General features: G+C 39.1%; 1 protein-coding gene across 1 annotated transcript in view; it reads right to left on the bottom strand.

Annotated features, from left to right (window-relative positions):
- Positions 1 to 27457, bottom strand: part of CCDC30 (coiled-coil domain containing 30) — a 130153-nt gene that overhangs the window by 100312 nt on the left and 2384 nt on the right. The window contains exons 2-8 of the mRNA XM_040455907.1: positions 24063 to 24118; positions 20916 to 20990; positions 20105 to 20161; positions 18387 to 18507; positions 14450 to 14643; positions 11148 to 11237; positions 8918 to 9071 (exon numbers count right to left, since the gene is read on the bottom strand). Coding sequence (XP_040311841.1) covers positions 8918 to 9071; positions 11148 to 11237; positions 14450 to 14643; positions 18387 to 18507; positions 20105 to 20161; positions 20916 to 20924 — 625 coding nt within the window. The 5' untranslated portion in view covers positions 20925 to 20990; positions 24063 to 24118. The remainder of the gene's footprint in view (positions 1 to 8917; positions 9072 to 11147; positions 11238 to 14449; positions 14644 to 18386; positions 18508 to 20104; positions 20162 to 20915; positions 20991 to 24062; positions 24119 to 27457) is intronic.

The following is a 27457-nucleotide window of genomic DNA, read 5'->3' as shown; positions in this document are numbered from 1 at the left end:
ACATATACAAAAGTAGATAGAACAGTTATGGAAACACCTATATCTATCATCCAGCTTTTTTTTAAAATCATCCAGCTTTTAACAATTATCAAGCCATGGCCAATCTTGTTTCATTTATATCCATAACTATTATACACTAGTTTTCTAATGCTGTAAAGCAAATCACCACAACTCAGTGACTTAAAATGAGGGTACCTGGGTAGCTCAGTTGGTTGAGTGTCTAACTCTTGATTTTGGCTCATGTCATGATCTCGAGATTCGTGAGAGGCTGAAATCAAGGTATGAGCTGGGTATGAGCTGGGTGTGTGCATCTCTGAGGTATTGGGAAAGAATGCAGTTCCAAGCTCACTCAGGCAGCAGGCTGAATTCAGTCCCATGGTTGTAGGACTGAAGTCCCCATCTCCTTGCTAACTGTTAGCCTGGGAGCTCTATCAGCTTTTTTTTTTTTTTTTAATTTTTTTTTTCAACGTTTATTTATTTTTGGGACAGAGAGAGACAGAGCATGAACGGGGGAGGGGCAGAGAGAGAGGGAGACACAGAATCGGAAACCGGCTCCAGGCTCTGAGCCATCAGCCCAGAGCCCGACGCGGGGCTCGAACTCACGGACCGCGAGATCGTGACCTGGCTGAAGTCGGACGCTTAACCGACTGCGCCACCCAGGCGCCCCTCTATCAGCTTTTAGAAGCAACCAACATTCTTTGCCACGTGGTCTCTTCCATCTTCAAAGTCAGCAAAGGAGAATTTACCTCACATCAAATCCTTCTCACACTTTGAATATCTTCTTCAGGGAAAAGCCTAACCTCTTTTGAGGGCTCGCCTGATCAGGTCAGTCTCACTTAGGATAATCTCTCTTTCTTAAAGCCAATTGATTTGGGACCTTAACTACATCTGCAAAAGCTCTTCATAGCAGCATCTATATTGTAGTTGATTTTTGAATAACTTGGAAAAGGTATGTGTATACCAGGTGAGGCTTGTGGAGACCATCTTAGATTTCTATCTAATACACCTATTTCCACCAGTTCTTCTATTTTTAACAGCTTTATTGAGGTGCAATTTATATACCATAAAATTTGCCTTTTTAAAGTGTACTATTAAATGACTTTTAGTATATTTACATTTGTGGAACCCAACACAATCTGATTTTAGAACATTTCTATCACCCCATTGAGAAACCTCATGCCCATTTAGTTAACCCTAATTCCCACTCTTAGCCCTGGGCAACCATTAATCTACTTTGCCTTTTCTGGACACTTCATATAAATATAATCATACAATATGTGACCTTTTGCATCTGACTTCTTTACTTAGCATTATGGTTTTGAGATTCATCCATGTTGTAGCAAGCGTTAAGTATTTGGTTTTTACAGGCACATTGTCTTCCATTGCATGAGTGTTTGGAGTCCCCTAAATCACTCCCAGGTTCGGTGACTCTTAGGACTTGCCTCACTGGACTAAAGACATACTAATAGTCACAGCTGATACTTACTACAACAAAAGGATACAAAGCAAAATCAGCAAAGATAAAAGGTGCATGGGGCAAAGGCCAGAGGAAATCCGGCTCCAGCTTCCAAGAGTCTTCTCCAGTGGAGTCACACAGGGTGTGGTTAATTTCTCCAGCAACAAACTGATCATACATGTGAAGTATCTTCTATCAGGGGAGTTCATTAGAGATTCAGTGCCCAAGGTTTTTGTTTGGGGCTAGCTAGTCACATATATACCACTTCTGCCCACCAGGTACCAAAATTCCAGATTCTCAGAAGGAAGGCAGGTATTGAGCACTGTGATACTGCAATTTGTGATTAGAAATATAGATTTGACCTTATCTTCAACCCATTTCTGGCACAGAGATCCTAAAACCTTTGGAATTTCCTAAGTGATGAGAGCAATAAAGCGATCTTATGTTAATGAGGTGACTTTTGGCCAGCAATTAACAACAGGGGCTGGTTTCCAGGAGAACCAACCATGGGATTAGAGGTCCTATCCTCTGACTTCCAGGGACAGGAGAGGAGCAAGAGGTTGAATCAATTACCAATAGCCAATGATTTAATCAACCATGCCTGTAGTGAAACCTCTGTAAAAACCCAGAAGGAGAGGGTTTGGAGAGCTTCTGGGTTGCTGAACACATGGAGGTTTGGGGAGGATGGTGTAGTCAGAGAGGACATGGAAGCTCTGCACCCCGTCCCCATACTTTGCCCTATGCGTCTCTTCCATCTGGCTATTCCTAAGTTATATCCTTTCATAATAAACCAGTAATCTAGCAAATTAAGTATTTCTCTGGGTTCTATGAGCCACTCAAGCAAATTCATCAAACCCAAGGAGGGGGTAATTGGAAATTCCAATCTATAGCCAGTTGGTCAGAAGCACAGGTGATACCCTAGGCTTGCAACTGGCATCTGAAGGAGGGGAGCAGTCTTACAAGACTGAGCCTTAGCCTGTACAATCTGACACTATCTTCAGGTAGACAGCATCAGAATTAAAGGTAAATAGTGTCAGAATTAGTTGAAATGTAGGACACCCAAATGATGTCCAAGAATTGCTTGGTGGTGTGAGAGAAACACCCCTCTCCCACCTTGAAATTGTATCCTGGGACCCTAATTAAGTATAAACCACACTGTTTGCACAAACAGTTTAGGCACAGTGAGCCCCTATTATCAGTTAGGGAATGGTGGGAACACTCCCAAAATTCAAGTTCCCAGATGCTAGTCAAGGGCTGACTTCACAAGCATGCCTTTCTAAAGACAGCAGTGTCAGGTCTCTGTTAACTATTTCCTACACAGAATTACTGTATCACATTTTGTTTATCCATTCATCCAATGAGAGACATTTGGGTCACTTCTATCTTTTGACTATTGTAAATAGTGCTCTGAACATTCGCATGCACATTTCTCTTGGGTAGATACCTCAGAGTTAAATTGATGGGCCACATGATAATTCTACATCTAACATCTTGAGAAACTGTCAAATTATTTTCCAGTGTCTGCACCATTTTACATTCCCGTCAGTAATATATGAAGGTTCTAATCTTTCCACATCCTTACCAACACTTGTCATGCTTTGTTTTGTTTTTTTTTTTGTTTGTTTTTGGTTTTTTATAGCCATTCTAGTGTGTGTGTACTGGTATCTCATTGTGGTTTTAATTTGCACTTCCCTCGTGACTAATGATATTGAGCATCTTTTCATATATCTTCTCCAGAGAAATGTCTACCCAAATATTTTGCTCATTTTTAAATCAAGCTTTCTTTTACTATTATCAGAATTCTTTACATATTCTAAATATAAGTCCTGTATCAAACATGATTTGCAAACATTTTCTTCTAGTCTGTGAGTTGTCTTTTTCACTTTCTTGATGTTGGTTCTTTTTTTTTTTTTTTTTTTTTTGATATTCCAAGTGGTAATTTTTATTTCATTTCTCAATAGTTCTTTTTTTAAAAGATTTTAAGTAATCTACACCCGACATGGGGCTCGAACCCACAACCCCAAGATCAAAAATCACGTTTCCCTCGACTGAATCAGCCAGGCACCCCTCAATAGTTTCTTGATAGCATATAGAAATACAATTGTTTTCCTTTTATGATTTAATGAGTCACGTAATTATTCATCTTTCTGTAAATATTAGATTCATGACAATAATATCATTATTTATTTGTGTCACTATTAATATAAAACAAATCCAAAAAACTGATGAATAGAAATATTCACATCTGATTGGGACATTCAGATGTTGTTTTGTTTTGTTTTGTTTTAATTTCTTTTTCAACGTTTATTTATTTTTGGGACAGAGAGAGACAGAGCATGAACGGGGGAGGGGCAGAGAGAGAGGGAGACACAGAATCGGAAACAGGCTCCAGGCTCTGAGCCATCAGCCCAGAGCCTGACGCGGGGCTCGAACTCACGGACCGCGAGATCGTGACCTGGCTCGGACGCTTAACCGACTGCGCCACCCAGGCGCCCCTGTTTTGTTTTTTTAAAGATTTTATTTCTTAAGGGGTTCCTGGGTGGCTCAGTTGGTTAAGTGTCTGACTCTTGATTTTGGGTAAGGTCATGATCTCGTGGTTTGTGAGATGGAGCCCTGGGTTGGGCTCCACGCTGAGCACAGAGCCTGCTTGGGATTCTCTCTCACATTTTCTGTCCCTCCCATGCTCATGCTCTCTTTCTCTCTTTCTCAAAATAAATAAATGAAACTTTTAAAAAATTAAAAAATATATTTTATTCCTTAAGTAATCTCTATACCCAACATGGGACCTGAACTCACAACCCCAAAATCAAGAGTCACATGCTGTACTGACTGAACCAGCCAAGTGTCCCAAGATGTTGCATTTTGAAGTATAAAAGTTTCAATTTGGGGGATACCTGGGTGGCTCAGTCAGTTAAGTGTCTGACTCTTGATTTTGGCTCAGATCATGATCTCACAGTTCATGGGATCAAGCCCCACATTGGGCCATGTGTTGACAGAGTAGAGCATGCTTAGGATTCTCTCTTAAAATAAATAAATAACTTAATTTGTAAAAAGTTTCAAATTTTGACTGAGTCCAATTTATTAGTTTTTCTCTCACCACTTTTGCTTTTGGTGCTTTACTAAAATATCATTGCCTAATCCAAGATCATGAAGAGTTACTATGTTTTCTTCTAAGAGTTTTACAGTTTTAACTCTTATATTTAGCTTTGTGATCCATTTTGAGTTATTTTTTGTGTGGGGGTGTGGTACAGGGGTCTTTATAAAAGCAAATCTCAGACATATTGTTCAACCATAAATATTTCACTATATATTTCTAAAAGAAGTCTTTTTAAACATTCAATACACATGTGGTTAAGAAAATTTAGCAATTCCTGGGGCGCCTGGGTGGCGCAGTCGGTTAAGCGTCCGACTTCAGCCAGGTCACGATCTCGCGGTCTGTGAGTTCGAGCCCCGCGTCAGGCTCTGGGCGGATGGCTCAGAGCCTGGAGCCGGTTTCCGATTCTGTGTCTCCCTCTCTCTCTGCCCCTCCCCCGTTCATGCTCTGTCTCTCTCTGTCCCAAAAATAATAAAATAAACGTTGAAAAAAAAAATTAAAAAAAAAAAAGAAAATTTAGCAATTCCTTACATATCCAGTAAATATCCACATTTCCAATTTTTTTCACAAATGTTAAAAATTTGTTTCAATCAGTATCGAGTAAAGTCCACACATTATAACTGGTTAATAATTCCCTTAAATGAAAAAAAATCATCTTTTTCATATAATTTATTTATTGAAGAATACTATAAATATTTGACATTAATTCTTTTTTTATTCTTTTTTTTAATGCTTATTTATTTTTTTTTCAACGTTTTTTTAATTTATTTTTTGGGACAGAGAGAGACAGAGCATGAACGGGGGAGGGGCAGAGAGAGAGGGAGACAGAATCGGAAACAGGCTCCAGGCTCTGAGCCATCAGCCCAGAGCCTGACGCGGGGCTCGAACTCACGGACCGCGAGATCGTGACCTGGCTGAAGTCGGACGCTTAACGGACTGTACCACCCAGGCGCCCCAATGCTTATTTATTTTTGAAAGAGAGATAAAGAGTCGAGAAGGGGAGGGGTAGAGAGATGGAGACACAGAATCCGAAGTGGGCTCCAGGCTCCGAGCTGTCAGCAGAGCCCAGAGCCTGACACGGGGCTTGAACTCACAAACCATGAGATCATGACCTGAGCTGAAGTCGGACACTTAACCGACTGAGACACCCAGGTAACTCTCTTTTTTTATTCTTGAAGAATATCTTTGTTATTGTCCAAAATTTTTCATTCCCATCCAAGGTTTTGGATGTGATATAGACAGAGGTAGAGATTAAGCTAAAATAGAGTCCTTCATTTAAGGGTCAATTTGGGGGCACCTGGGTGGCTCAGTCAGTTAAGCATCTTCTGACTTCAGGTCATGATCTCATGGCTCATGAGTTCAAGCCCCTTTTCAGGCTCTGTGCTGACAGCTCAGAGCCAGGAGCCTGCTTCAGATTCTGTGCCTCCCTCTCTCTCTGACCCTCCCCAATTCACACTCTGTCTCTGTCTCTCTCTCTCAAAACTAAATGAACTTAAAAAAAAAAATTTTTTTTTGAAGAGTCAGTTTGGGGGCACCTGGGTGGCTCAGTTCTAAGCATCTGACTTTGGGTGAGCATAAGCCCCACTTCAGGTAAAACTGGAGCCCTGAATCAGGTGAGCCCCACTTCTCTCTGTCTCCCTCTCTCTGTCCCTTGCTCACTTGCGCCCTCTCTCTCTCAAAAAAAAAACCAAAAAAAACCAACAAAAAAAAAAGGGTGTTGAAAGTAGACTGATACTTGGTAAACACTGTTGTATAACACATTTACCTAGAAATACATTCTGACTTGTAAACCGATGACTCAAGAAGTTATATCTAGGGCACACTTTGGTACTACAGATATTTTATTTTAATTTTTTTGATACTACATATGTTTTTAAACTTTTATTTTTACATTTATTTATTTTTGAGGCACAGAGAGACACAGCACGAGTGGGGAGGGGCAGAGAGAGGAGACAGAATCCAAAACAGGCTCCAGGCTCTGAGCTGTCAGCACAGAGCCCGACGCAGGGCTCGAATTCACAAACCATGAGATCATGACCTGAGACGAAGTCGGATGCTCAGCCGACTGAGCCACCCAGGTGCCCCATGATACTACATATGTTTTTAAAGGACTTGCTAATTCAGCTTCCCAACAGCCCCCCAGTATACTTACTGTGGTGACAACTTTCAGTTAATAGTTTAGGATCTACCAGACCAACCAACTGCTGATGGAACAGAGTGCCATGTGATTGAGTTCTGTTGTGTCCAAATGCGACTAAAAGGAATGGGTGTCCTGCTTTTCCTTTTTCCTTCTGTATTGCAAGCAGCAAAGACTGCTTCTCATCATACTCACATAGCCGAATTTCTTTCCAAAATTTTTTTAAAATTGGGTTTCTAACTTGCATCCAGTAAAATGCACCCTTATCGGTGTATGGTTCGGTGAATTTTAACAAATATATATAATGGTGTATATACCCTATTAGGATATAGAAAAATTCCATATTCCAAAAATTTCATTTGTGTTCATTATTTAAAACACATACTTAACAAAATCTCAACCCTCCTGATATTGTTTTTAAACCCACGATCAGTTTGGAGGAATAATTACTGTTTTATACATTTAACCCTTTAAAGATATGATCCTAAAGAAACCTATATGCTGCATTTGAAAATCAGCCTAATTTCATAATCATTGTAAATTATAATATAGAAAGAGGATAGTTTTAAAAGTTTAAACTTTATACTAAAATAAATTATTGATAAAGCAAAGATTGAAATATAAACAATGAAACCATAAAAGCACAATAAAACACCATAGAGATGAACATTTCAATAATCTTATAGTGATATAGAAAAGGCTTTATGCATGAAAACCTAGAAGCCATACAAAATAACTGTGTTAAACCTGACTTGATAAATATTAGCATTTCGATATAGCAAAAACTCCAACGTAACATTTAGAACCAATAAAAGGCTCATATCCAGAATACATAAAGAATTAACCAAAAAATCTTTTATTAAATAATCTCAACACTCAGCATGGGGCTTGGACTCATGACCCTGAGATCAAGAGTTGCATGCTCCGCCAACTGGCTGACCCAGCCGACAGTCCCAAGGATATATAAAGAACTTTTACAAATTAGGGGCGCCTGGGTGGCTCAGTCGGTGGAGCATCCAACTCTTGATTTCGGCTCAGGTCACAATCTCACAGTTTCTGAGATAGAGCCCCTCGTTGGGCTCTGCACAGACAGCACAGAGCCTGCTTGGCATTCTCTCTCTCCCTCTCTCTGCTCCTCCCCTGCTCAATCTCTCTCTCCCTTTCTCTCTCTTTTTCTCCCTCTCTCTATCCCTCCCCCACTTGCACTCTCTCTTTCAAAAATAAGTAAACTTAAAAAAAAAGAAAAAAATGAAATTTTACAAATTAATAAAAGATACCACCCAACAGAAAAATATACATGAGACTTGAGCAGGTACTTCACAAAATAGTATATTCAAATGAGCAACAACAACAATAACAACAAATTATGAGAGGGTTTTCAACTTCATTAGCCATTTGCGAAATGCAAATTAAAGCCATAACTAAGTACCACTACCCACTCACCAGAAAAGGCAAAGTTAGTAAGATAGACAATATCAAGTACTCACAAAGTCTCACATACAAGTGAGGAGAGCTTAAATTAATACAACTATTTGGAAGACAGTATGGCAGCTATCTACCAAAGTAGAATCTACACATAACCCTTTGATCCAATAATTAGGTATATCACAGAAATGTGTCGGTAAGTCCAAGAATATTCATAGCAGCACTATGCATAACAGGCCACAGGTGGAAGCAATGTAAATATCCATCAACAGTAGAATGGCTACATAAAGTAAACTGTAGTATATTTATTCAGTGGAATATTACACAACCAGCATAAGTGAATAAACTATGGCTACATGCAATGACATGAAGGAATCTCACAAACATAAGATTGAACAAGAGAAACAAACCCAATTTAAGAATGCATATTGCCTGCAATCAAAACTCAGAAATAATGCTAAAAGTTACTTCTGAGTAAGATGTAGACCTAGAAGGAAGAAACAAAGGGGTTTTCTGGGAATTTGTTGCACAGCATGGTGTAAACTTGGGACTTAAGCATTTTGGTAGGTAGGTTATGCTTATGCTTCAGTAAAACATTTCTGGACACTGGAGAAAAAGAAGCTGTTTATCAAACTGAGATTTTTTTCCCTCAATGTACTCAAATTCTATCCTGAGAAAATGTCAATTTAATATATATAATATATAATATTATATACAATATAATACATAATATAATATATAATGTATCATATATAATATATAATTAAAACATGGTCAGAAATGTTCCTCTGTAACCACAACTTACCTAATTTACTCTGTTCTTTCTCCTTCCCTTGTAGCTCATCAGTGAGCCTTCGGATTTCTTCTTGGGCCATCCTTAACCTCTCTGCTACTTGTTCTGCATTTCTCTCTAGGCAGTTTTGTGATGTTTTATCTTTTTCCAGGTCTTCATTATGGGACTGAAATAAAACTATTTTTAGTCATAAAACAAAAATTAAATGTACTCTTTTAACACTGTACTATTTCCTACAAGCGTTTGAAAGCTAATAAAGGAAAGTAGCAAACAATATTTCATTTATATGTATTTCTTTTATTAAGTTAAACCATATAAAGTTGGTGATATTTAATCTTTTTCCACTATAAACGTACAACTTCATATAGTTCAACCTAATCTAAGAGATTATTATTTAAATTGTATAATTTATACATATAATTATATTAAATTAAATATATAATTTAAATTATTGAATTATAAAAAATAGAAACTTTATCATAAAAGTGAGTATCATCTGGAAAAAAGAGAGAAAGTCATCCTCATGTATACAGTCCATAAAATACAGTTTATAAAATTCATTCACATAACGTATTTCATTTAATTTCAAAATATGCACACACTCAAATCATGTTTACAGCTCCAGCTCCTTTTTTGCAATTGTTTTCAAAGCATTTAAAAGCTAAGAAATTCAGTCTCAATTATACCTTGCTCTTTATTTTTAAGTTTATTTTTATTTATCTTGAGAGAGAAACAGAGAGCAAGCAGGGGAAAGGCAGAGAGAGAGGGAGACAGAACCCCAGGTAGGCTCTATGCTGTCAGCACAGAGCATGATACAAGGCTTGAACTCATAAACCATGAGATCATGACCTGAGCCAAAATCAAGAGTTGGATGCTTAACCAACTGAGCCACCCAGGCGCCCCTGTAATTATTTTCAAAGCATTTTAAGAGCTAAGAAATTCAGTCTCAATTATACCTTGCTTTTGATCCCCACATATGTATTAATTTATATAGTCATCATACAAATTTTTCTAAAAGATAAGAAGACAACCAAAATATCATATACATAACAAAACCACTAGTGTATCGGTATATATCCTTGCAATATTTTTTTATTTATAGACATTTTTTACATAGCCATAATCCCAATCTATGTACATGTTTCTGTCTGGCTTTTTCATTTAACATTGCATGAGAAACATTTTCCCACATAACAGTGCCGATTTTGTAACAATAATTTTTAAAGTCTATATAATGTTCCAGAGTGGGTGCAACATGATTTATATAATCACTTAAGCATTTGGTAGTTTCCAAATTTTGCTATTTAAAGCAACACTATGAGGGGTGCCTGAGTGGCTCAGTTGGTTGAGTGACAGACTCTTGATTTCAGCTGGGGTCATGATCTCAGGGTTGCGCTGAGTGCAGAACCTGCTTAAGATTCTCTCTCTCTGGGGCGCCTGGGTGGCGCAGTCGGTTAAGCGTCCGATTTCAGCCAGGTCACGATCTCACGGTCCGTGAGTTCGAGCCCCGCGTCGGGCTCTGGGCTGATGGCTCAGAGCCTGGAGCCTGTTTCTGATTCTGTGTCTCCCTCTCTCTCTGCCCCTCCCCCGTTCATGCTCTGTCTCTCTCTGTCCCAAAAATAAATAAACGTTGGAAAAAAAAAATAAAATAAAAAAAGAAAAAAAAAAGATGCTCTCTCTCCTTCCCGCTTGTGCACGTGCATGTGCACACGCTCTCTTTCTCTCTCTCTCTCTCTCTCTCTCTCTCTCTGTCTCTCAAAAAAAAAAAAATCAAAAAACAAAACAAAACAACCTGCTATGATATACAGTTTCATCCATATATATTTATCTTGGGTTACTTCCTGTGGTTAAATTCCCAGCAAATACTTTATTCACTGGATTTAGTGCTTAATAACATTTCCTCAGATCAAAAAATTTAATTCTATGAAGAGAATTGATTCTACTTAAAACAATGTGCTATATATTAAAGGACTACCCACAAAAAGGGCTCCAAACATATTTGGGAAGAAGTATGTATTATCCCAAAGTGATTTTTCAAGGGATATAACACACGCTGTTTAAATTTTGATACATTCAATAAAAATCAGTATTAACTTCTTTCTTCTCAAATTTTTGTGATGTGTTTATAATACTTTTATGCACAATTTTATAATTTTCACAGCACGAATCTATACGTTTTAATATACTCAAACAAAATAGTTGGTAAAAGCTACTATTATTAAGTAAAGGATTGTTTTTTTACCTCTCTCACATTTTTTTTAGACTGCTGCACATGTTCCTGATGTTTCTCCTGTTCTCTCCACAGAGGCTGGTGGTTTTGTTCAAAGTTCTCCTAAATAAATAACAAGAGATAAATGAAATTTACATCAATCGGTCTTCCTAAATAATGTCATTTAAATTGCTTTTTAAAAGCAAAATATAGGAGCACAGTCCAACCCATTTTGTGAGGCTAGATCATGCATTCTCAATGAGGCAATATCATCCCTAAGGGAGTGAAAATTGACTCTGAGGGGGCGAAAAAAATCTTACTCTTTTTATTACAAAGCAAGATATACCTACAGTATATAAATAGAACTCCACTGTATATAAATAGAACTCTATCAGTAGTATTAAAATTTCATGGGAGAGAGATTAGGAAAAATTATCTAAATATTCTCATGATAGAGGAAATAACGAAAAATGGTTGGCTAACACTGGCTAGACAAACCTTGAGATTAAAACCCAACAAAAATAACATGAGAAAGAAAAATCACAGGGCAATCGTCTTACTCATAAACATAGATGTAAAAATCTTAAACAAAATTTTATCAAATCTAAGCTAGTAATATCTAGAAAGGATAATATATAATGAACAAGCTGGATTTGCCCCAGGAATGCAAAATAGGTTTAACATTAGAAAAATAAATCAACAAAATTCTCACATTAACAGATTAAAGTTCTAAATTATTTCATCATCTCAGTGGCTATAAAAAATATTTAAAATACTTACCACTGGTTTCTAATAAAAACTCTTAGCAAACTAGGAATAAGAGTATAAATAATAAATAAACAGTACCATTTGAAACAAAACCTTCAGCAAACATCATACTTAATAGTGAATCATTGAATACTTTCTCTGATATCAATAACAAGACAATAATACCAGATAATACCAGTGATAAGATGAATTTCAAGATAATACTAGAGAGCCTAGCCAGTATAAGGCCAGAAAAAGAATTAAAAGGAATAAGGACTGAAAAGGAAGAAACAGAAGTATTCTTCTTAGGTAATATGATTGTACAGGTAGAAAATACTTTAGATCTTTAAATTACTTACTAAATTGAACGAGAGGGGAGCCTGGCTGGCTCAGTCAGTGGAGCATGTGACTCTTGATTGTGGGGTTGTGAGTTTAAGCCCCACAAACAAGGGGCACCTGGGTGGCTCAGTCAGTTAAGTGTCCAACTCTTGAATTCAGCTGAGGTCATGATCTCACAGTTCGTGAGTTTGAGCCCCATGTTGGGCTCTGTGCTGGTGGCACAGAGCCTGCTTGGGATTCTCTCTTTCCCTCTCTCTCTCTCTGCCCCTCCCCTGCTCAGTCTCTTTGTCTCTCTCTCTCTCAAAATAAATAAGTAAATATTTTTAAAAATAAATAGAGAAAAAAATATTTTAGAAATAAATAAGTAAAATGAATGGAAATTTTTAGCAACAATCCTAGGTATAGGCCAATATGTAAAATAATTATACTTCCAAATACCAGCAAAAGATAATTAGAAAATTAAATTCTTTTAAAAAAGATAGCATTTGCTATTAATAGCATCCAAAAATATGAAGTACCTAGGAATACATGTAACAAAGAGTGCAAGATTTTGTAGGGAAAATCATAAAACTTTACTGATATACTTTTAAAAATACATGGAGAGATATTCCATGATCACAGATCACATCAATATTTTAAGATAGTAAATTCCTCTTAAACTGATTTATAGATTCAATACAACCAAAAATCAAAATCTCAGATTTTGTAATAACATGAATCAACTCGTTACTCTTTCCTCTTAAAATTATTTAGTGACTCTCCAGACCTTCTACACCCAAGTCCATTATCTATGCATTCCAAATGTTTCTATGCCTCAGGGCGCTTGGCTGGCTCTGTCAGTGTAGCCTACAACTCTTCATCTTCGGGTTGTGAGTTTGAGCCCCGCATTTGGGTGTAGAAATTACTTAAAAATAAAATTGTTTAAAAAATGATTTTATGCCTCTACTGTGATCCAGGAACATTGCTGGGTGCTAAGTACAAACTTCAGTTCAGCATATGAGTCTCACCATGATGTGGTTCCTGAAAATATCTCCAGCCACATCTCTTAGCATTCACTCACATGAACCAGTATGCATTATACACTGTTTCCCCTGCCAGCAATGCCTTTCCCAGCTGCTTTAGGAACACCTATTCAGCTTTCAAAATCCTACTCAACACCTCTTCTGGAAGGCTTTTCTTGTCCCCTAACCCATCACTTCTGACTCAGCCCTTCCTCTGAGTTTCCCTAGCCTTCTGTGCCTTTATCATGGGACTTTCCACACTGAACTGTAACCACTGGCTTTTTTTCCTTCCTCCATTAGCTTGTAAGTTCCTTGGAAGTCCAAATCATGTCTGACTTGACTTTGTTTCTACATCCACTGGCACAGATCCTGGCACATGGAATGTTCTCAATAAATAAAAACAATAATGCTAATTAATACTCTGGTTTCTTTTCAGATGGCATAAATCTTTTACCTTGTACTACAGATTTTTGTGGAGAAAAAGTCTCCTACAATAATGCTAATAAATGTGTGAGGTACTATTCTAGAGCCTTATATATGTTATTTCATTTTCATGATCACCTTGTGGAATAGTTGAGTGGATCTCAGATTTTATTAATGAGAAAATCAAGGTTCACAAAAGGTAACTTGTGCAAAGTCATACCACAAACAAGTAGCAGGGGAAGTCCACCCCAATCTAAAACCTATATTCTTTTTTTGTTTTAAAGTTTATTTTGAGAGAGAGAGAGAGAGAGAGCGAGCAAGCATGTGAGTAGGGGAGGGGCAGAGAGAGAGGCGGGGAGAGAGAGAATCCCACAGTGGGGCTCAGACTCAGGCAGAAGCGTGAGATCATGACCTGAGCCAAAATCAAGAGTCAGGGGCACCTGGGTGGCTCAACTGGTTGGGTGTCCGGCTTTGGCTCAGGTCATGATCTCACAGTCCGTGAGTTCAAACCCCACATCGCACTCTGTGCCGACAGCTCGGAGCCTGAAGCCTAGTTTGGATTCTGTGTCTCCCTCTCTCTCTGCCCCTTCCCCACTCACACTCTGTCTCTCTCTCAAAATAATATAAAAAACATAAAAAAAAAAAATTAAAAAAAATCAAGAGTCAGACCCTTTACTGACTGAACCACCCAGGTGCCCTAAAACTTATATTCTTAAGCATTATTAAAACTGGCTTCCTTATAATTTAATGAATGAATGATTGAAAAAACAAATACTAAAAGACTGGCCTGCCTCTTATTCAATTACCTAGTTAATTTCAGAATACCTGGGGATGTTCTTTCAGGAATTTACTGGTCATACACCTTTGTGACTCTGGCTTTGGGCCCCGGGCTTCCAGTTTCTGCAAGAGTGTACTTCTTTCTACCAGTAAGTATGCAATCTGTTCACTGGGGCTGCTCAGAGCTATTTCAGATAAGCCCTCTTGATACAACATTTCTTCAACCTCTTTTATTTGCACTTCTGTTCGGAAGAAATAACAAATACAAACCTATTAAAAGAAATGCAGGCAAATAATTGCTGTTATATGATGTTAAATGTGTTCTTAATTACACAGCAAATTAATTTTAAAAATCAGTTATACTGTTACTACCACTCTTCTTTCTATCTGTCCAGGGTGTTTGCAAACTTTCAGAAATAATAACAAAAAAAAAATGGGAAAAAGTTCTCAAAAATGGTAGATATTCTTACTATTGGATAACTTTAAAATTCGTTGTTGTTTTATTGAGTGCTTACTATGTGGCAGGTATTGTACTAAGCATTTAAGATAAATTTATCTCATCTAATCCTTGCAAAAGCCACTGAGGTAGGAAACATGATTATCTCATTTATGGGACAAGGATGCAGGCACCGACAAGCCAATTAACTTGCATGACATTACGCAACAAGTCCTACCAAAATTCTTGGTGATTTCAACATTCAGATAGATTATTGTAGTGCCCTGGCTTCTCAGTCTGTTTAGCAACTGACTTCCAAAGAGTCCTCTACGCCATCTCATTCTCTACTCCCATAGTAATTCTATGGGAGTCATTAGCAGCAACTCCCCAGTCGCAATTTCAAGCATCCCGTTCTCCAATCACCCCTTCCTATGTACTTCTAGTGGCTGGATGTCAGCAAGTTTTTGGCCATACTGGTAACTATAATCCACTGACTTGAAACACTGCTCAATGTTCCTTACCCCACTCTTGTTCTCACTTTCTTAACTAGCTTAGATTCATCCAATCAGTCCATTGTTATCATCACTCTCTTGAAACATTCACAACTCCCATGCCCCTCTTTCCTTCCATTATACTTGGTTGACAGAATTCTAGCCTGTTTAAGTCCAACCCTTCAGCCCTACTGCACCTCAGTCCAGAAGCTGAATGTTGCTGGAGAAAACTGCACAGCCAGTGCTGACTGGTTTCACTCTCACTCTGTCTACGGCCATACCACCCTGAACGCGCCCGATCTCGTCTGGTTTCACTCTCACTTCATGTCTACTCGCCTCAAGTGAGTCCTTATTGCCCAGCAATCCTCCCACAATTCCCCAGAATTCTCTCTCATTTTCTTATATTTTCTAGAGCTCTAGACCACTATTTCATTCCTCTCTCTCCTCAAGTCTCCAACAGCCCCTTCCCTGCCCTCACTCTCCGCTGAATACCCTGCTTCTTATTTCACGGAGAAAAAAAGCACACTCCAAAGACAGCTTCCACGATCTTTCAAAGATTCCAAAATCTTTTAAATCTTATAAATCTCTTGTGCAATTTAACAAACTATCCTTGCTCCTAACTCTCCCCTCGTGCACGGGATCCCATTCCCACTTATCTCAAAGACCACATGCTTGCAGCTGACTCCTCTCTTGATTGCCCCATCAAGCTTTCTTCCCAACTTAGCGTTGTAATTATCTTCAAGACGTGCTATCGTATCTCGCACTAAAAACAACAATGAAAACAATAAGAAATCTTCCTTCAACCTCATATCCCTCTCCAGCTTCTACACAACTTCCTCACTCTCCTTTACAGCACAGCTTCCAGAAGGGATCAACCATTGCCATGTCCCCTCTTCCTCTCCTACCACTCTTTCCTGAGGTCACTGCAAGCAGGCTTTCATACCCACCACTCCACAGAAGCAGCTCTTGTCAAAGTTACTGATGACCTTCATGTGACCAAATCCTATAGCGAATGATCTGTCCTTGTTCTACATACCCTGTCAGTGATATCTGACCTACTTGTTCACATCCTTTCCTTGAAACACTGTCGTCCTTTCTCTCTGGGACCCCACACTCTGCTGGTTTTCCTCCCACCTTGCGGGCCACTTCTTCACAGACTCCTTGGCTAATTTCTCACCTTTTCAGCCTCTAAACATAGGAATGTCCCAGGGCCCATCCCCGAATCCTCTTTTACTCCCCAGATAATCCCTATAGTCCCAAGGCTTTAGGTTTGGCTATATACTGATGACTCCCAAATTCACAGCTGCAGCTTGTGGTGCCTTCCAAACTCACACAGTTGTCTACTTGACATTCCCACTTGGATGTCTACTACATGCATCAAAATGTACATGTCTAAAAGCAAGCTCTTTACGGTCTTCCTCAAATGGGATTTCCCATAGTCTCCCCCACCTGAGTAGCTGGAACTCTAATATTCCAAATGCCCAGGCCAGAAAGCTTTGGGACACCAGTGATTTCCCCCATTTTCTCCCACCCAACATTACGTCCATTATCTAGTCATATTAGCTCTATCTTCAACCTTCAATTATATAAGCTTTTCTGGAGTAATTAAGTTTTATGTTCCCCAAACAAACAAACTTGTATTTTGTAAAGTGCTCACTAAAAATAATAGCGCTTCTTGAAAAAAACAGATTGGTATAGACCATTCTAAATCTCTGTCATTGTGTAACTAGAGTGCTATAAAAAACACTGACAATCCTTATAATTATACTGGTACATTAAAAGAGTTACATCAAATTCCATCAAATATAGAAATACTATAGTAAACATAGGGCTTTATCTTCTTTTAAAAAACCAGGCTTGCTGTAAAGGTGAGCTAAAAGAGCTGAGTCTGTGGAGTTATGGAAACAAAGGCAAAATGCACAAAGATTAGGGATATCTTTACAATAAGCACTTCCAAGGAGAAGCATGTGGCCAAACTGAGGCCAGAAGAATAATGTGGGACAAATGAGTTTCATGTGTAAACTCCAAGGCTTGCTTGCTGGTAAGCCAAAATCATTAACATGCTGGGGGAAACTGTATATGAACTTCTGCCTTGAAATGACATAATTCCCCTATTTACCAATCCTTCAAAAGCTAATTTATGCTGGCAGCAGGACATATACATCTTCTGTTTCTCATGGAATGGCAGCTTAGAGCCCTGAACAACACTTCTGCTGAGAATAGCTAAAAATGCCAGAAGAAAACTTAAAACTCTTAAAATGCAACCACTATACAAACAAAAATAGAACACAAACTATTAAGCCAGCAGAAGGAAACTCAGTATATTCAATGCAAAACAAGAAATGAAAATAAAGGAAACAAGAGTGTAGTACATAGGAGATATATCCTGTGATTAACTCAACTTTTCCGTCTGAGATTCAAAATAAAGAAAAAACTTCCATCAGCAGACCCTCATGAAAGGAAGTTCTAAAATGAAAAAAAAAAAAAAGATTTCAAATAGAATATCTGAGATGCAAGGAAAAATGCTGAGTACAGAAAATAATTAATGTGTGGTAGATATAATCACTGACCATATATAATAATAATATCTAATTTGTGAGGTTAAACAAAACAGAATATTCTAAAGGGGTCCTATCTGTATCTTCTTTTGTAGCTTTGTAGTACTTAAATATTTTCTGAGACCATAATATGCTAGGTACTTTACAGGGCAGGTGTGATGGGGAACACAGAAATCACTAAGACCAGGGCAAGATCTCTGCCCCAGAGGAGCTGACACAGGTCACTAGGACAGTGTGGTAAGTGCTCTAATAGAGGCTGAAGGAAATGACCATCCTGTGCTCTCTCACACACATTTCAGACTATTTCACAACAGATAATTTAAAAAGACCAGGCAGAAAATACACCCAAAACATTATAAGTACTTTTCTTGGAGTGGAAGACATATAGTGATTTTCCCCTTCCTTCTTTTATACATTTTCCAATTTCCTATAATTGTCGCATATTACTTTTAGAATTAGAAAAAAAATTAACTTTATATTTTTATAAAAGGAAAAATTACCCTGTTTCGGTTGGAGCACTTTAACCTCATGTCTAAACTGTTTGTTTTCCTTTTCACAACCGTGAGACAATGTTTCTCTTTCCTCTGTTAAGGTATGGACACGGTTTGCATACTTTTCCATCTAAAAAGAAAATAATACATTTTTTTTACTGTTAGTCCATGGATCATATAGTACCCCATATCAAGTCTATGAAGTGAAAGAGTCATGAAGAGATCACTATACTCTTGTGTCTATAATCTAAGAAATAGGCAGAAAATTCAGCTTTCCTTAAGTGTGGGTCTCCCTCCCTAAACTTCCTTCCAGCTGTTTTATGTTATCAGTCATTGTTTCCCATAGATATGACGATATATCACCACAAATTTCTGGGACAGTCACAGTCTCTACTTTTTTTTTTTTCCATTAACATATCAGGTTTTATTTTTTATTTATTTATTTATTTATTTTTTAATTTTTTTTTTTCAACGTTCATTTATTTTTGGGACAGAGAGAGACAGAGCATGAACGGGAGAGGGGCAGAGAGAGAGAGGGAGACACAGAATCGGAAACAGGCTCCAGGCTCTGAGCCATCAGCCCAGAGCCCGACGCGGGGCTCGAACTCAGGGACCGCGAGATCGTGACCTGGCTGAAGTCGGACGCTCAACCGACTGCGCCACCCAGGCGCCCAACATATCAGGTTTTAAATCAAGTTGCCTTATCTATAGTTTAGGGAATATAGTCATGATACTCATAAACAGAAAAATCTCCACAATAATTGTTTATACTCCTATGCTAACAATGATGATTAAGAAGTCTGAAACCTTAATAGAAGACTGCATTAAAATAAATTATTGAGTATTAAAAAAATAGCTTCTGGTTCATATGGCAGCTTCACAACAGGTACTTTTATGTGGCTCATAATAATAGATTAAAAGCTAACTCGATGCTCTGGGTACTGTACTAAGGACATCAAATATTTACTTTTCACCACAATCCTATGAAACTGTTATCCTCCCCCTTTGTAGGGGAGGAAGCAGGTGGCTGGAGTCCAAGGGGTTTGCTGTGTCATGCAGGATTGAGTAAGAGGAGGAGCTAGACCTCACACTCAGCAGGCCAACCCAGAGGCTAAGCTCTTACCTACTGTGCCAAATTGCTTAGAGATAGACTACCAAAGTAACTGAATTTAGTTTTACTGAATTGTGAGGACAACTCCTCACAATACAAACACAAAAAGCTGAGTGGTATAGTAGAGGTAACAGAGCACTGCCACCCAACTTAATAACTTTCTGCTAATCTTCAATGTCTTTCTCTTCAAAATGGCAGGAACAACCCTACCTATTTCTAACAATAACACCTATAATTTATTGAATACTTGCTAGGTGTCAAGTATGTGTGTGTGAAATGTTTTGTGTGCTTTAACCTCACATGTACTTGTAAACTTCCCAAATCTCTTTGAAGAAGCTATTATCATCCCCATCTTACAGGTGAGGAATTTCAAGTTCAAAGAAGTGAAGTAACTTACCCAAGGTTACACACAAAGACAGTACTAAAGGCAATGCTTCACCCCCTTGTGCCTAATGTTAAAGTTCATGGTCTATTATTGGTCTATTATGCTATAGATAATAATAGCATCGTCTATTATGCTATCCTGCTTTTGTTCTAAAGGAGCTGCATTCTTCTTTGAGTTTGGAAATAAAATTGTCCTCTAAGAGTTAAATTTAAAAATCAGTAAGTTGCATACCTGAGCTGAGATGATGAAACACAGCAGAGTGATTTCCAAGCAATCTGAATTTCTTAACTTGTTTAAAGAAAGAATACGTCAGAAAGTATGTTGATCAGTATTGGAAACATCAAAAAGAGTGATAAGAAAGACAAAAGATGTCATTATCTACTCATCTAAGGGCTGGGGACCCTGGTTCTAGTCTATAACAGGTCCAGAAGTAAGGGCAGGTATAGATTAGCCCTCTTGTGGAATTCAGGCTATCTTAGCCAGTGTTATAAAAATTTAGAATGATTGTTCAGTGAGTAAACATCTGTAACCAAACATCTGTTTGGCTTCCCATGTAAGTGTACCTGTAGGGAAAGAATCCATCAGCCACAGGACATGTATGTCTCGTTCCTGTGACAATTATGTTTCTTACCGTCAGTTAGTAAGCTGGTATCTATTTTTCTATAAACTTCTTTGTGAGTGTGGTTAATTCAAGATCATCTTTGAGAAACAGATCCTCTTACAGAACACTGACTACTCAGGTTTCTAAGCCTACAAGCAAGAGAGTCGGCTGGAGGGTGGGTTATTGAAACAAAGATAATGAAAGCCACCTTGAGCAGACCTGTTGGGATCTTCAGCCATTCATTTCTGGGTAACATCCTGTACGTGTACTCTACTGGAAACCAATGCAGACTGTTGGCATAGTTCATGAAAAAAATTATACTTGTGAGTGCTTTGCAAACTACACAGTAATATTCAAATGTTGGTTTTTAATGTGTCAGTTTAATGAAGGACAATGAACAAAACCACAGGTATCTTAAACCTTTATGTTATTAGCTCTTACTTCTTTCATTGCTTCCGTGTGCTTCACTGTAAGCTCTTCTAAATTTCTGGTAGCAGTGCTCAGCCTGTCTTCATTCTGGAATAAACAAAATAGAGTGGTTCTTCTGTAGCAACAAGGGGTCCAATCCCTTCTTTGTCAAGATGGTGAAGTACGTATTCTAACTGCACTTGTGCCTTGGTGGAAGAGATGAGCATATGTGTATGTACACACACACACGCACACACACACAACTGAGCATGCAAGAAATCTGATATGTATATACACCCAGAGTTAGTCTCTGTACAAAGTGTAATTTAGTTCTGTTAATTAATGGGTATGTTATCCAGTTATGATGAACACTTACATGAAGTAGCCAACAACACAAAGAAAATTAAAGTTTCAAACAGCTTTACAGTATCTCTAAAATAAGAAATGATGAAAAAAAGAAATGATGACATTATATATACACACACACACACACACACACACACACAATACAAATGTGTGTTTAAAAAAAATACACGCTTTTCTGTATACCCAGTTCTGAAGTTTATAATTTAGTAATCTGAAAATCGCCCAAAGTCCCCTTGCAAAATTACAAATTCCAAAGAAGCGCCCTCAGTTGAATTTGAGAGATACAGGGACTCCTCTGGAAGCTAGACCGCATACTGCTCCTGTACCATCAAGGAATTATTGTGCTCACAGTATATGGCTTATAATTTCTGGTGACTTCTAAATCATTCAGCTCTCTTCCAAAACTTCCTGATATAAGCCTGCCATCAATATAATCTTTAGCTTTTTCAGCTCAAAGTAGTCATGCTACAAAACAGTTTACACTATAATAGTAGGTGAAACATAGATTCCCGCTTGCTGGAGTTGTTTGTATTTGTGTTACTAGAACCTCCAGCTGTGAATCAGACTTGCTGTTAAAACGAAACACAACTTTTAACCAAGTTAATCTGACCCAAATTGTAGTGATATGCATAATTATTACTGTACTGCAGACAGTCCACAGAAATAATACTGTTTTGTTTTTTTAACAGCAAAATCATATTTTTTATTATTTTTCTCCTTTCTTGCTATGCTCTTCAGAGTCTTATCATTTTCACATTAATAGTTTTAATGGACAATATAGAATTCTAATTATCATCTGAATCTCACACAGGAAGAAAAAAGGACCCAGGTCTGGATCTTTGTACCCTATGTGTCCTCCTCATGGCTGACAGCTAAAAATCTTGTCATGCTCCTCCCCCCCACACTCCCATCATCTGGTTCCCATTCACATTCTCCTTCTCCCTTTTTAAGGCTAAATAATATTCTAGTTCCTGTCTGTGTGTGCACTCATGTGTTTACATTTTGTTTATTCACTCATCTGTAATGAACATTTGGGCTGTTTCCACCTTTCAACTGGTGTGAATTAACAGTTCTGGGATCATGGGTATACAAATATCCATTTAAGTCCCTGCTTTCAATTGTTTTGGGTATATACCTAGACGTAGAATTGTTATCATATAATTCTGTTTAACTTTTTGAGGAGCTGCTGTACTGTTTTCCAAAGCAGCTGCACCATTTTATGTTCCCACCATGCAATGTAGAAGGGTTCCCATTTCTCCACATCTTTGACAACGTTTGTTATATTTGTTTTATATATACAGTGATATATATCATAGCCATACTAACGGGTGTGAGGTGACTGCTCTCTTAAACTATAATTGTTTTACAACGACAGTGAGACTTTAGTCCCTGGACCATTACCTCTCTCAAACTACCAGATATTTTTGGCTTTTCCTGCCAAGCCTGGACCCAACGGTTGATCATTTCAACCTCTCATCAATGTCCCCCCTTATCTTGCTCCTTGCCCCACCTTTCCTGAAAATCCTAGCCCTAGAAAAGTTCAACCATTTGCCTTTTCTACATCTATTTTAGTTTGCTGAGTGCTGGTATGGAAAAATAAAACAAGCAAGCCGACTGAAGCCACTACAAATTCATGGCTGCAGCCTGAGACAAGCTTCTCGGCTACTAGATCATTCTATGCATTCTTTACCAGATTCTGTTACCATTTCACTCAGTAGCTATTCAGAACTTTCATCTCTCCGATCAAACTCCAAGTCTTACCTCTCCTCTATTTTGGCAGATGATCTTGTCTCCCACAGCACTAGCAAAACTAGGGTCATCATATAACTTTGTCAGCTTCTTCCCTTACAGCAAGGTACTAGCCTTCATCATTAGAGACCTTGTTCTCTTTCCCCCTCAGTGGAGGAGATTTCCATCCTCCTGACCAAAGCAAATTTCTTCACCTGTGTTCTAGATCCTGTCCCTATGGCTTCTTCAAGAAAGCTTTTCTTTTCTGTATACTCATTATCTCCTTCTCTACTGATCTCTCGCCCTTTGCTCAAGATGTTTGTCTTAAAAATAAAGATACAAAAATAACCCTCCTTTGACCCCACCACATTCCTCAGAAGCTACTGTCCTCCTTCTAATTTGTCTTCCCCTCCTCAAATAACTGCATTTTGGCTTCTGTTCTTACTACTATACTCAAAATATCAGTTACCAATGGGCACCTGGGTGGCTCAGTTGATTGAGCTTCCGACTTCAGCTCAGGTCATGATCTCACAGTTCACGAGTTTGGATCTCACGCCAGGCTCTGTGCTGGCAGCTCAGAGCCTGGAGCCTGCTTCGGATTCTGTATCCCCCTCTCTCTCTGCTACTCACCACTCATGCTCTGTCTCTCTCAAAAATGAATAACTGTTAAAAATTTTTTTAAAAATCAGTTACCAATAACCTTCAAAATGCCAAATTGGACATGTTTCTGTAACTTTTATATATGATCTCTCTGCATTATGTCCACTCCTATCTTGAAAGTGTTTCCCTTCTCTGTTCTGTGACATCACTTTCTCCTGTTTTTACTCTTACCTCTCTGACCTTTCCTTCTCTGTTTTCTTCCTGGGCTCCTCTTCATCCACAGCCCCTTGAGATGCTGCCATTCCTAAGAACTCTGCCTTTGGCTCTCTGCCTTTCTCACTACTATGGTCATTAACAGCTTGGGTATAGGAGTCTGACACATCTTGAAACCCTGCCTCCACCCCTTTCTGGTTTCATGACTAGGCAAGTCACCTAACTTCTTTAAACTTTGGTTTCCCCCCAAAGTGGATTAATAATAATGCCTACCTCATGGGATTGTTAGCATTAAATAATAATCCATCTCTGTGAAGCTCCAGATCTATCTAGAAAAAATGGGAAGAAACAGAAACACACCGAAGTTAGAACAAACACAAGTGCATGTGGCAAAGACTGCGCTTTGTCCTCCAATATTTATTCTTCCCTTTCCTGCAGCGTAAGATAATCTGGTTTCCTGAATGATCACACGTCTGCCCGCCTTACTGCTAGATACAGCCATGTGACTAAGTTCTGATCAATGGGATGCAAGTGGAATTGTGTGCCACCTCTAGGAAGTGCCCTGAAAGGAACAGGATTCCCCCTTCCTCACTCGTTCTTCCATTCCACTGGCTGGAATGCACACAAGATAGCTGAAGTTCGAGCAGCCATCCTGGACACCATGGGGTAGAAGCCACATGCCACAGATAATATACTATCATGAGAAAATAAATCTGTGAATCTCTGACAATTTCAAGATGTCTGGACTGATTTCTTCTTGACTCTTATTTGGCAGAAATAAATTTCTATCTTTCTCCAGCCATTTTTATTTTGAGCTTTCTGACCCTCATGGCCAACCAATCCAAACTACTACAGGAGGGTTACTTAAAGAATAAAACACAAGGGCATACACTGGAAAATAAATATAACTACATAGGAGCTGGATATGGAACTGTGCAGCGCATCCTGGACTAGACTGGAACTAGTCTAGCCTGACCCATGAGGTCTTTCGGCTCTGTCATTTCCACATGAATCTGCCCCCATTTGCTAGCTTTTCTACATGGATGGAACTTTCTCTGCCTGCTCATCGGCCAGGCTAAAAACAGCCATTCACATGTTAAGCCTATCTAACTTTTCAGATAAGTCATTTCTGTTCTTTATCTTTTAGTTCAAATTCATGAAAGAGGGATGATTATTTTTTGCTCACCCAATGAACTGTGCCCCCCTCTCCAAAGTTAGTTGTATAATCCTCATTCAGTCCATTGTGACTAGAATGGGTTGGAAGTAGGGGTATAAATACAGCCACCAAGGTCTCCTCTTTTAAAAACTTTTTTAAATGTTTATTTGTTTTTTGAGAGAGAGAGAGAGAGGGTGAGAGAGAAAGAGAGAGAGAGAGAGAGAGAGAACGAGCAGGGGAGGGACAGGCAGAGAGGGAGACACAGAATCTGAAGCAGGCTCCAGGCTCTGAGCTGTCAGCACAGGGCCAACACAGGGCTTGAACTCACAGAGTGCCTCGTGCATGACCAGAGTCACGGACCCTTAACCGACTGAGCCACCCAGGTGCCCCAACCAAAGTCTACTCTTTAAGCAAGGATTGCTGGAAAGGTACAAATTCCAAAGAAGAGGATGTAGGCTAGGAAGGCAATCTAAAATGAGTCTACTATTTAAGACCAATGCGTATCTAATTGTCTGATGAACAACTCAGTTTGAACAATCCACTCATCTTTCCTTTCCACCTGCTCTGCCTTCTGTATTCAATAGTTAATAAAATCACCATCAATATAGTTTCCTAAGCCAGGAACCTGGGAGGCATCCATGGCCCTGCCTTCTTATTTATCCCACTCTCATTAACAACCAGTCCCTGAATGTGTAGATTCTCCCTCTTATCTAATGGTGCTGCCTTAGTGTAGGCTCTCCTCATTTATTGTCCAGTTTATTGTATCCGTAACTGATGTCCCTGCTGCCAGGCTGGCCCCCATCCACAGCCCTCAGACTGACCGTTCTGAATGCAAATCACTTGCTGCTTATCATTTGCAGTGCTTTCAGGAAGAGTTCAACCCCTTAGCTTGGCACCAGAGATTCTTCACAACCTGGTTCCTGCCTGTCTCTATAGCCTTGTCTTCCGCCAGACCTTGGTATTAGCCTTCCATGCCGGTACACTCACTGATCCCCCTCATGCTGCTGATTATTTCCATGACTTTGAACATTTGGGCCCCTCTGCCTGTTCTGCTATGACATCCCAGAATGCACATTTTCCCAGGGGACTTACTGGGACTCAATGGAGATTGAAAACTCTAAAAAAGCAGACCTTAAAGCAATATAAATCCATTATTTGAATTATAAATGCTCTGACATCTAAACTGTGCCTCAAATTACCCACATATCAAAGCATACACAACTATTCTCTACAAAGTAGATGCTGAATAAATGCTCATTAAGTATCTTAAAAACTTTTAGGGGCCCCTCAAAACTTCCAGATGTAAAGAATGAGTTGGTAAAGCTGTCAAAGCAAGCTGAGACAGAGAAAAAGGATTTTAAATGGAACGAGGGCAAGAAGAATGGGTGTAGATTCATCGCTTCTCGTTCTTATTTCCCCTACAGGTGCCCTCAAACTACGGTGAAGGGGCCAGGACCACACCTTGTGCTACAGCACATCTTTTGGCTCCGAGCGAAAGATGAGGTTGGGATCTCATGGTCTTAGAATGACATTAGGAAACAAACGTAAATAGCATGGCCACAAAAACTGGAATATCCAGATAGGCTACTCACCCTAATCCTTCTTTCTTCCTTCTACACAAATACAATTTAAAAATTTTTTTTCAACATTTATTTATTTTTGGGACAGAGAGAGACAGAGCATGAATGGGGGAGGGGCAGAGAGAGAGGGAGACACAGAATTGGAAACAGGCTCCAGGCTCCGAGCCATCATCAGCCCAGAGCCCGACGCGGGGCTCGAACTCACGGACCGTGAGATCGTGACCTGGCTGAAGTCGGACGCTTAACCAACTGCGCCACCCAGGCGCCCCCACAAATACAATTTAAAAATTATAGACATCTTGGGCTGCCTGGATGGCTCAGTTGGTTGAGCGTCTGACTCTTGATTTCAGCTCAGATCATGATGTCATGGTTTGTGGGATTGAGCCCTGCATTGGGCTCCGTGCTGAGAGTGCAGAGTCTGCTTCAGATGCTCTCTCTCCCTCTCTCTCTCTCTCTGCCTCTCCCCCACTCATTCTCTGTCTCTCAAAATAAATACACATTAAGAGAATTATAGGGGTGTCTGGGTGGCTCAGGTGGTTAAGCATCCAACTCTTGGTTTTGCCTCAGGTCATGATCTCATGGTGGTGGGACTGAACCCCTCGTTGGGCTCCACACTGGGTGTGCAGCTTGCTTGAGATTCTCTCTCTCCCTGTCCCTCTGCCCTTCCCCTGCTTGCGCTGGCACGTGCATGCCCCCTCCCCCCCCCAATTGAAAGCAATGTTTAAATGCTTAAAATATAAAATTAAGAGAAAAGGAAAGTCAAAGTGTACACTATCATTACAGCTATGTAAAAATGCACACACATGAGCAAGGACTGACCCAGAAGAGAAAAATAAACTTGATACGTTAGGGCAGGGTTTGTCAACCTCAGCATTGTTGACACTTGAGCTGAATAATTCTTTGTTGTGGGGGGATATTCTTTTTTTTTTTTT

Source organism: Herpailurus yagouaroundi, unplaced genomic scaffold, assembly GCF_014898765.1.
Source record: "Herpailurus yagouaroundi ecotype Mexico unplaced genomic scaffold, PumYag 77, whole genome shotgun sequence".
In the NCBI taxonomy this organism is placed as follows: Eukaryota; Metazoa; Chordata; class Mammalia; order Carnivora; family Felidae; genus Herpailurus; species Herpailurus yagouaroundi.
Note: the sequence above shows the minus strand (reverse complement) of the source record. Positions and strands in the feature narration are given on the sequence as shown.